The following is an 11,125-nucleotide window of genomic DNA, read 5'->3' on the forward strand; positions in this document are numbered from 1 at the left end:
ATATATTATTCAAAAGAACGTGTAAAATAAGTACTATGTTATACACTTTCTAGAAATACTACGAGAAAAGAATATCATTAAAACAACATTATCGTGCACTTTGTTTGACTCTAAAATTACAAACAATAAACAAGGCACCTACCTCTCAACTATACAAAAGATGTAAACTTGACCGCATCCAATGTTGTGTTCATAATCTGTACATATCAATTCATGTATCGGTAGCCCATTTTTTTCAACGGCTAAGCTACTTTTAAATTCACGTGTCCATTGTATGATTTGAATCCTCGACCTCTTCATCTGGAGCTATAAAATCATAAACTGTTTGATCGCCATAACTTAATCAGTTTTACCATTAGTAGCCCTTAATTCCAACGCTTTTTTTCGAATCCAACGCATTTTAATGAACGAATTCAAAAACATGAATAAGAAAGCCCCGTTAATGACCGAGTTAATAATCCAAGCCCCGATTCCATTGCACCCACCTCCCCATATTTGCAAACACAACACCGCACAATGACAAATCAAATTCAAACCCAATAATATGATTTGAATATTGGTCACCAACGGAAACGGCGCCGTTGGTAGTCCCAGTTCCATCCAGAACCGGTACCCGTACACCACGGAATACGTGAACGAGGTGAAAATGATTTCGAGTACTTGAAAGGATTGTGAGAATTCGAGCCAAGGAATGACATTACTATTGGAATGGAATTCGCAAAGAGGTGGAATACGGTAAGCCTACGACGTCGTAATATGGTAAAAAGGGTACGAATTATATGGAGGTAACGTGATACATAAAACGCGTATGACCAAAAGAACACGCGCCCGGAAGAGCGCGTGCCGAGTGGGAAACATAATAACCATTGCATTGGGGTTTTAGTCCGGCCCCACAGCCATCGTGTGTCGCGGATCTCTGCGGCGGCAGAGGCCAGGGTTCCGGCGAGGATGACGGCGGAGATTGCTGACATGGCGAGGCTGTGGACGGCGGGGATGGGGCCCAGCGGGACGGGGCGGGTGCGGCGGCGGAGGAGTAAGAGGATGACGTGGAGGGTGACGGAGACGGCGAAGTAGAAGGAGATGGAGGAGAGGAGGAAGACCCACGTGGCGCCCCATGATTGGGCGTGGCTCCAACGGAATCCGACAACGGTGGGGTGTTCCGACAGGAGGTGGTTTAGACGGTGTAATGCTGTTGAGGATGTTGAATAGGATGTTTTTTGAGGTTGCATTTTGACTTTGACGAGGATAATAATTTGTGGGAGATTGAAAGAGGTTTGATGAGGGGATGAGGATTTTTATTTATATATAGGGGTTTTGAATTGATTGGGGTCTTTGGAAACATTGGAAAAGGGGGTTTGACTTTTGAACATCAAGGGATCGTTGATGGCATGCCATTGCTGATGTTTAAGATTACTTCATTTGTGGAATGTTCTTCATTTTTGGCTTCTTTGGTTGATGGATTTGGTTCTAGATTTGCATTAACTAATGTGAAATAAAGAAGATAAAAGATATTATATAAGCCTCAAAATTAATAGAAGTTTCTTTTGGTCGATGATGGTAAAAAGGATTTGATTTTTTAATTCTACGTTCTCATTTGTGTATTACAATTATTTTTTTATTATTAGACTACTTTGATAACAAAATGAAAGTTGTACTCTTTGAAATAAAATAGTTAATTATACTAATGCTCAAGTGTTTATCCATATTACAAGTTTTGTCAAGTTTGAAAAATTACGTTTGTGGATCTCAATGTTCATTCATGAGTAACACTAACGGTACTTGAAGTGAATTTAAACTAAATTTGAATAAATTCCTTTATTAAACTTATCATTGATCCCAAAATCACTAATTGGGTTATGATTCATTGATTCGATTATTATGTAGGATTTGATCTTTGATTAAATTTGCATCCATAGCCAGAATTTAATCAGAGGAAATTATTGTTGTTGCTGCTACAGATTATAAAGTTGTTGACATCCTTGATATGAATATCGAAATTCTAACATTCTTATTTTTGCAATTTTGATAGGAGTTGCTCCATAGAGTCATTAAAAGCAAAATTCGAAAAATTATTTGTGCGTTGGATTATTTGCACAACTCTATTTCTGATCTTGATCTTGATGGGTCCGCTAATAAGGACACCGCCCCCCCTAAAGCCCAAAATGCTTTGGCGAGTATCCTTTATAGCAAAGCTGTCCAAAGGTTTGGGAGAAAAGTTTGGTCTGTTTCTTCGTCAGAGAGCGGTATTAGAATGTCTCTAGGCTCCTCATGCTCAAGACTTTTTGACTGTTATCCCCATCGAAGGGTTATGCCAGCTACATGTCAGCAGTGGAGTACCGGATCATTCTTAAATATCATTTAATGATCCCCCGTTCCTAGTTGATGAGCCATGCTTGGTCTGCCGTAAAGTTTGTTTAGATAACTTCGCATGCGGTTCATTACAAAGAATTCTCGGGGTTTAAATATAGACATGATTTGGTCATGGATGCCCTTTTGTAAAGTGTTAAAACGGGGTGGCAATCTCGGCAAAAAAAGAGGCTATTGTGAATTTCTTGTTGGATCCATGTGAAGGAAGGTCTATTCTCCGACCAGCGGACATTCTTGTGTTTGGATTTGGGGGGGGGGGGATGCTTGTGTGGACCTTATTGGGGTGTCCCCTTTTATCGGGCTTAGGGATACTAGATTTGTTGCTAGGCAGGCCATATTAAAGGCGGAATCAGGAAAAATTACTAAGCACGAGAAGGCGTGCGTTGAGAATCAACACGTCTTCATTCATTTTGCTTTCGATACATTTGGGTCTCTTGCCCCTGATGCGGCTACGTTTCTGAAAAGAGTTCAACAGGGTCGTGCACAGTAATTCAACACTTGCCGAATAACGATAACTTTGTTTTCAGTAAGATAAGTTTTGCCATTTAAAATGGGGTAGCAAGGCAACTTGTTGCCTGTTTACCCCTCTCTATTGTAATTGAATCATTTTATTATAATATTTTATAATTATGAGGTTGATCGTTGAATTGCTAAAAGATGATTAATTGTTGTTCTCCATGGTTAAAAGTTGCAACTTTCATGCTCTTCGTTTAGATTTTATGACCAATTGTTGTCCTCCATAATCGACGAAAAATATGGTTAATGATTTTTTTGTTGCGTCTTCACAAAATCGAGGTATGGTATGAGCATGATGTCACGAAAAAGGTGGGATGGTTCATCAAAGTTGGGAGATTAAGTAAACGCTCGCTTAACATTATTATAACTTCGACACTAAGCTAATAACGGGCGAAGCCCATATACCATGGGGTTTTAAGAGCCGATACGGATATCCACTCAAAAAATCAAGCAGGATGTGCATAAATCAATTAGGCTAGGTTTTAGCTAAAGCCAAATAAAAATTCGAAATCGAAATCGAACTAAAAATTTAGTTTTTAACTAAAAAAAATCAAAATATCAGTCTTTTGCTTCGTTTTTGATTATTTCAATTAGTTTTTTTTTTCTTTTCATATATCCTTAACATAAAGTATTACACTTCACCAAATATAATTCCTTACTGAAACGAACACTAGAGTACCAAACTTTTGGAAATTTAGGATCGGTATCGCTACGTTACCAAACTCATTCGTGTAATTAACCATCTATGTAATTAATTATTCTCTCTTTTTTAAGATCCAAAGTCGGCTCCCCACGGTTCGAAGTTCGAACAAATCAAACATAACCCGGACGTTCAACCGAGTCAGCTTCTATCAATCGCATTACCGGTGTACAGATCTCCGGCATCTCATTCCTCAACATGAACAGTACATCCATTCCTATAACGGACGACCAACCCGATGAATTCAGCAACAAGATACGCTCCCGACCACGACGCAAACGCCGGAAATCAGACTTCAGAGGCAAAAGCGAATTAGCTAAACGAACTTGCAAACAGCTAACCAGATGGTGGCCACTATTCCTCTTTCTTACCGCATTACTACTGCTACTTGTTTACGAGGCTTCAAATATTGGCTGGAGATCCAGACCCGGCAAATCAGAACCTAATGTTGAAGTACCCGTTAAGAAACCCGAGGGCAACTTGAATCGCCTTGATGCTCCACGTAAGCCACTATTAATTTTAGCAATTAGATTATGATTGTGTGATTGGATATAGTGTTATGTGTTGTTAGAGTGAAATTGAGTTCATTCGATGAGATGATTGCAATGTTCTTGATTTGAATTTGGGGATTTTAATCTATTTAGGTTTAGTTTGGGGATTTTAATATGTTTAGCTTTTAACTTTTCTAGATTGTAGTTTTTGTAAGATGGTAAAGTAGTGATTTTATTATTGCTTAACAATGCGCTAAATATATAGGAAACCGAATGCAAACCCTAGGTACCTGATGGCCCGTGGGCTCATAACAATAAATCTAATATCCAATACTCTCCCATGTCGTAGCGGAAGTAAACCGGACGCTAACAATGGAAAACAAAAAAAAAAAAAACATAAAACCAATAATAATAAGATAACTGTGCTTTGATCAACTCGAAAATCTGAACTTTTGGCAACAAATGCATATCGTGCATGATGTTTGCATCCATATTTTGTTTGATTGTGATATCCATGGTTTGCTTTGATTGTGCAACCCATAGAGTTATAAAATTGCATTGCGAAGGACCATAGTACTGATATTCAAAAGCGAGGTGGCTGTGGTGCTGAATTTGACACGCTAGCTTGTAAAGTCGTTGATCTTTAAAAATTATAACCAATTTTATTGGGATCAAACGGTTGTAGTTCATGTTGTTGGTTCCCATAATGATAAACACGATAACATTTAAATTGTAATTTTGTGATTGTACTTTTACGCATAGTTATTGAAAGCCCATGCTTCTTGCGTCTAGGCCCATTTTCCGGGTGAGGCCCAATATATGCGCTTCTAATTCTTAGGCCCTCACTTTTTAAGTTGACGACACCTGTATTGGTATAGACGACGGATCAAGAACAATGATCATTTGAACCTTTACTATTTATTGTTTTTTGAATGCTTGGTTTTCATGCTTTGAACATTCTGGTATTTACTTTGCACCTTTTGTTATTCAAGTTTTGGAATTACATTTAAATCTTGACTCTTTTAATAATTTTGGTACTAAATAGATATTAAGTACTATATAATAGCTTTTGTTTATTTTATATGAAGAATAGTATTATTTTTCTAATACATAATATATTTTATTTTATTTTTTTATTTAAGTGCGCTTTCTTTCTCTTAGGCCTCACTTTTTTTGCGCCTTGCACCTAGGCCCCAGACGAGGCCTATGCGCCTAGTGCATTTAATAACTATGCTTTTATGTTTAATTTGGAAAATTGCAATCTATTTAGGTTTAATTTGGGGATTTAAATCTATTGTTAGGATCTAATACAAACAACTCTTAACGTGATAAGTGTACAAATAACTAGAGTGATTATATTAACGCTACTTCATTCTATTGTGGCATAATAATAACGACAGTAGTTAAAAAACAATAGCGTAATAATAATTACTCTAGTTATTTGTACGCTTCTCGCGTTAAGAGCTGTTTGCACTGGATCCCACCCCTTTCTGTCCATTTAGCTTTAATTCTTCTAGATTGTAGGTTTTTCTCCTGAAATCAATTTTATGACATTTTTTATATTATATCAGGTTGTTTGAAGCTTTTACCTACTGAAGAACTTGAGCATCTGGATTTTCCACTTAATAAAGATTTATCTGCTCCTATTAAGAAGGTAATTTATTTATCAGAGAGTAATGTACCTTTTGGTAAACATTCTCAACCGGAGTTGGGAACAACAAGGTTTAATCTGTTTACTGGTTATCAAACTCTTAATCAAAGAGAACAAAGTTTTAAGGTGAATCAAACTGCATCTCTACACTGTGGTTTCTACAGTGAAGATGGAGGCTTTACGATATCAAACGAAGATAAAAGTTACATGCAAAATTGCAAAAGTATTGTTTCCACTTGTGCATTCGGTGGTGGAGATGATCTTTATGAACCTATTGGGATGACAGACACATCGCTTCAAAAGGTCTGCATGTTATTCATAAGCAAAATTCATATTTATATAAATATCGTTTTTATAATTATCGTTTTTTATTAATCTCACATAATAAATTCATTATTCATATAGGTCTGTTATGTAGCATTTTGGGACGATGTTACTCTTGAAACACAAGAAAAACAGGGACATGTCATTAACAAAGATCGTTTCATTGGCAAATGGCGTATTGTTATTGTTAAAAATCTTCCCTTTAGAGATCAAAGGCTGAATGGGAAAATCCCAAAGGTTATTAATATTATTATTATTATTTTATGATTCGTTTTCCCAAGTGCTTTATAGTAACATACGATGCTGATGTCATCAGATGCTGGCACATCGTCTCTTTCCTAATGCAAGATTTTCAATATGGGTAGATTCAAAATCCCAATTTAGGCGGGACCCATTAGGTGTATTTGAGGCGCTTTTATGGCGTTCAAAATCCATTCTTGCAATATCTGTACATGGGGCCCGTAGTAGTGTGTATGACGAGGCAAAGGCGGTTGTGAAGAAAAACAAAGCCACACCAGAAGAAGTGGAAGTACAAATTACTCAATACCGCCATGATGGCCTACCTGAAGATAAAAGATTCAATGGCAATAAAGGTATAAGGTTAGGGGTAATTAAGTCATTTAACTTTTTTGCATAATGGTAGTGATTTAAATGTGTAATTTTTGTTTTTGTGCAGCTTTGAATGAGGCTTCTGTGATTGTGAGAGAGCATACACCGATGACTAATTTGTTGATGTGTCTTTGGTTTAACGAGGTTGTTAGGTTTACCTCGCGTGATCAGCTTAGTTTTCCATTTGTTTTGTGGCGGTTGAAGGTGTTAAAGAATATAAATATGTTTCCGGTTTGCACGAGGAAAGATCTTGTGAATAGCATGGGTCATATACGCAAAGCTAAGCCTTTAGGTTGATGTGTGTTACAGGAGCTGCTTTATATTATTCTGTGTTAGGAGCATTTTTTTCCTGTGCAAAAGAGATATTTATAGTATTTATTATTTGTATAGGATTGACTAAAGCTAGGTGGGTATAGAGATTTTGTTGCCATTTTTTTTGGTTTGTGTAACATATTTATCATTGGTTCTAGAGTTCATATTCTTTTGTGGTGTTCCTTCTTCATCTTGTCTCATGTTTGGACTCATCTCATGTTGTATCTTGTGAACCTGAGCCAAGAGCAAGCTGAAACATTATGAAACAAGGGCCGATGGCCCGAGCACTAACGATTAAGTTAGTATGTGCACGCAAGATATTGAGTGTAAACATATATAGATCTATAGAAAGTCACAACTCACAAGTATTATGTACATTTTGAGAGAGAGAGATCCTTGCTTTGAGAGGCATAGAGGAGAATGTCCAAAATAAATGGCCTTTCTTTGGATTTGGGCCTATTGGATCTGCCACAAGTGCTATACAAATACCATTGGGTACCCGAATCGGTTCGAAACCGGTTTTTTCACACCGGGTTGTAAAATGGCACCGGTTCCAATCAAGAACCGGTTCGGTTCCCGACCCGAACCGATGCCCAGATATGCTAACTTTTAAGAACCGGGTAGGGTATGAACCGGAACCGGTTTTTACGTAAAAACCGGTTCCACCGGTTTTTTTTGAAATTTAAATATTATAGCCGTTAGGAACCGGTTCCAACGGCTATATAGCCGTTTTTGACCGTTGGAACCGATTTTTTAACTATAAATAGGTTATTTTTTTACTCTAAATAGCAAGGTTTGTTTGTGTACTTGTTAAACCACTTCCAAAACTATAAAACACACTCCAAACCACAATTAACCTTAAACCGACAACAAATGGCAACTAATGATGACGTTATGGTGATCGAAACAACAAGATGCCCCGATGTTTGGGTTCATTATGATTTGTGTCTCATGACCGACTCACATGAGTTGGCACGTTGCAAATATTGCTCGAAGTTTCTTAAAGCAGGGTCCAACTCGACATTACGAAAACATACGAATAAGTATTGTCGAGAGAAAAGAAGTTTGGATGCTAAAAAAACGGAAGTGGGAGAGTCGTCCGGCTCTACAACCCAAAAATAAGTATTCCCGGATTAAAACGACGGACTTTGTTTTTTATGTTTTAGTTGTTATGTTTAGTATCGTTTATGTTTTAATAATGTTTGTAATAGTTATTTTTTAAATAAATAAAATGTTTGTCGTTATTAAAAAAGTAACAAAAATTAATCATGAGTAACAAAAGTAATTATAATAAAACAAATCAAAACTAAATATTAGTTGAACAAGTTACAAATAATTTTACCAAAACAAATAATTACAACTCTTCTTCGTCTTCATTCTCGTCTTCACCCTCGTCTTCGTTATCGGAAGAAACCCCGTCCTCCGCCTCCTCATCATGAATATGACGCTCTATTGGTATTTCGTCTTCAAAGTTCGCCTTGTGTTGTACACGATCCACCGCATCCAAATGGTCCTTTAGGCAAATGCAAACCTCTAGAGACTCGGGAGTTAGTTTTGTTCTTCGCATAGATAACACCCTCCCACTAAGAGAAAAAAACCGATTCGGAAGCAACCGTTGAGGCTTGTACGGCAAGCAAATCACGAGCCATGGCGGATAGAATGGGAAATTCGTTTTGCTTACCTTTCCACCAAGCCAACAAATCAATATTGCAAATTTCGTCGACCGTTGCGCCCTCAACATAGTTTGCTCCACTATATCGACCAAGTTCGCTACTTGGTGTGTTTCCTCTTTGCCTCTTAGATGCCGATTCACGAATCCCATTCATCAAGTTTATAAGTGGGTCATTGCACGGCCTACTAGTTGTTTTTTTCACAAAAGACGATCTCGTGCTTGGACCATACATTTGAAAATAATGGTCATAAAGGTCTTGAAGGTTTTTGTTGAACTTGTCCTTCGCTTCCGTCGACAACTTCGGGTCAATCTCGTGCATACCTAAGTTGTCGAATATTTCCTCAATCGTTGTTTCAACCCCATTAACATTCCAATAGGGGTTTAATGCGGCGGCACAAGTAAAGACCGGCGGTATGTTTTCAAAATATTTTATGAACTTTTCTTTCATCACCGCAACAATATTTTCGAAGAGTTTGTTCTTCTCCGCAAAGCTTTTAAAAACACAAGACATATAGTACAATTCTTGCAAAACCCAACAACTAGTAGGGTAATAGACTCCCGATAATTTTGTTGTTGACTTTTTGAACACGTCAAGATACTCCAACAAATTACCGACTTGGACCCAAACACTTTCCGGAAACATATCGGCCTCGCGTTCTTCAACAAGATTGTTATGAAAAGCTTGTAAAGTTTGGCGTTGGGCAAAAGCACACTTTAACATATGACAAGTTGAGTTCCAACGGGTTGGAACGTCCCAATTCGGCCCCAAATACTTTCTTTCAACCGACTTGCAATAGTTCTTATATTCAAGATGTCTTCTTTTACCACTTTTGAAGACATCTTGTAACATAAGTCTAAAGTATTTTAAGTCATCACAAATGTTTTCATTGTCAAGACCTATTTGAACAACCAAGTTGATGATATGTGCAACACATCGGACATGAAAAAAATCCCCGAAACAAGGTGGTGAATATTTAATGATAAATTTTTCAGCCGCCTTAGTATTGTTTGAAGCGTTGTCAAACGAAATCGAAAATATTTTATTTCTCAAGTTGTAAGTCGTTATAACTTCATCAAGTAATTCAAACAATTTTTCGGCGATATGTGGGAACGGGAAGTTTTCAAAAGCGATGGTGCGTTTCATCAATTGCCATGTCACCGGATCAACCCAATGAGCGGTGACACATATGTATGATTCGGGCAACCCGTGTGGTGCCGACCAAACATCGGTAGTTAAACTAACCATGGCTTCTAAAGAATGAAAAGACTCGATTAACTCTTTTTTAGCACACTCCCACAACCTGATACAATGACGTCTTAAGGTAGTACGACTTACATGTGTGTATCTCGTTGTAGAGTTTCGCGAATCAACGACGTCAAACTCCGGGTCATCAAAGTGGTTAAACGACAAACCTCGTTGAATAACGAACTTTGCCATTCTATCTTGAACTTGAGTCGTGTTGTAACGAAATAGTGTACCATCTTTACCCAAGTCAATTTGATCGGTCGCGCCAATCCCTTTCAACGCCTTGCAATATGGCTTCTCGATGTGCTTTCTCAAAGTAGAGTTGGAATCGTGCTTTAATATTGAACCACATAGTTTGCAACGAGCCTTTTGATAACCTTCGTCATCCACAATCAAATCCCAATTCTTCCATATGTCTTGGTTGCGATTATGGTTGACTACCGTAACAACCCTTGGGTCCTCCGTAACAGGAACGGGGGCAACAAAAACACTCTTCTTAGCCTTCTTGTTAGTTTTTTTGATGGGTGCCATAATAATATTTAGTTGGATGGTCGGGTAACGGAACGGGTTTGCTAAAGGAGTAGTATTTTAGTTTGTTTTTGAGTTTGGTGGTTAAATTAGTGGTGGAAAACAAGTTATATATAGGTTTGGGCATCAAAAACCGGTTCCAACGGCTATATTACCGTTGGAACCGGTTCCAACGGATCTATTGTCTCTCAAAAACCGGTTCCAACGGCTATATTACCGTTGGAACCGGTTCCAACGGCTAATTGGTGGCTAAAACACCGGTTCCAACGGCTATATTACCGTTGGAACCGGTTCCAACGGCTACTTTGACTTTTGTTTGACTCTTCAAAAAAAAAACCCGCTGGAACCCGGTTTTTTCCGGGTACGAACCGAACCGGTTACAATTAAGAACCCGGGTAGGAACCGGGTTGGAACTGATACTAACATACAAATATGAGAACCGGGTACGATTTTCGGGTACAAAAATACCCAAACCGGGTATTGTACCAACCGGGTTGGAACTGAACCGGTTCCGGTTCGGTTCCACCAGTTAGGTTCCGGAACCGGTTTTTTTGTGCACGTCTAATTGGGTGGTCGAAGTTGCAACCACACAAAGCAAATATAGGGTTTTGACAAGCCTACCATGTCATATGGTTTTATTGAATGTTCCATCTCTTTTATTAAATCTGTCACATCATTACTCTTCTATTACTAGGAGTCTCACCCATAA

At 38.0% G+C, this 11,125-nt stretch overlaps 1 protein-coding gene and 1 pseudogene across 1 annotated transcript; one reads left to right on the forward strand and one right to left on the reverse strand.

Annotated features, from left to right (window-relative positions):
- Positions 1 to 302: 302 nt before the first annotated feature.
- Positions 303 to 1,229, reverse strand: LOC143547888 (fatty acid elongase 3-like pseudogene; annotated as a pseudogene).
- Positions 1,230 to 3,761: 2,532 nt separating this feature from the next.
- On the forward strand, positions 3,762 to 6,986 carry LOC143547889 (putative hexosyltransferase MUCI70). The gene is made up of 5 exons (XM_077039194.1): positions 3,762 to 4,085; positions 5,646 to 6,028; positions 6,131 to 6,286; positions 6,366 to 6,642; positions 6,726 to 6,986. Exons 1-5 carry the CDS (start codon positions 3,782 to 3,784, stop codon positions 6,953 to 6,955), a joined length of 1,350 nt encoding a protein of 449 aa, XP_076895309.1. The 5' UTR covers positions 3,762 to 3,781; the 3' UTR covers positions 6,956 to 6,986.
- Positions 6,987 to 11,125: the final 4,139 nt, after the last annotated feature.

The sequence above is a fragment of the Bidens hawaiensis genome, unplaced genomic scaffold (assembly GCF_021521415.1).
Source record: "Bidens hawaiensis isolate Kalapana, Puna unplaced genomic scaffold, B.hawaiensis_p1.1 tig00014849_1, whole genome shotgun sequence".
NCBI classification, from domain to species: domain Eukaryota; kingdom Viridiplantae; phylum Streptophyta; class Magnoliopsida; order Asterales; family Asteraceae; genus Bidens; species Bidens hawaiensis.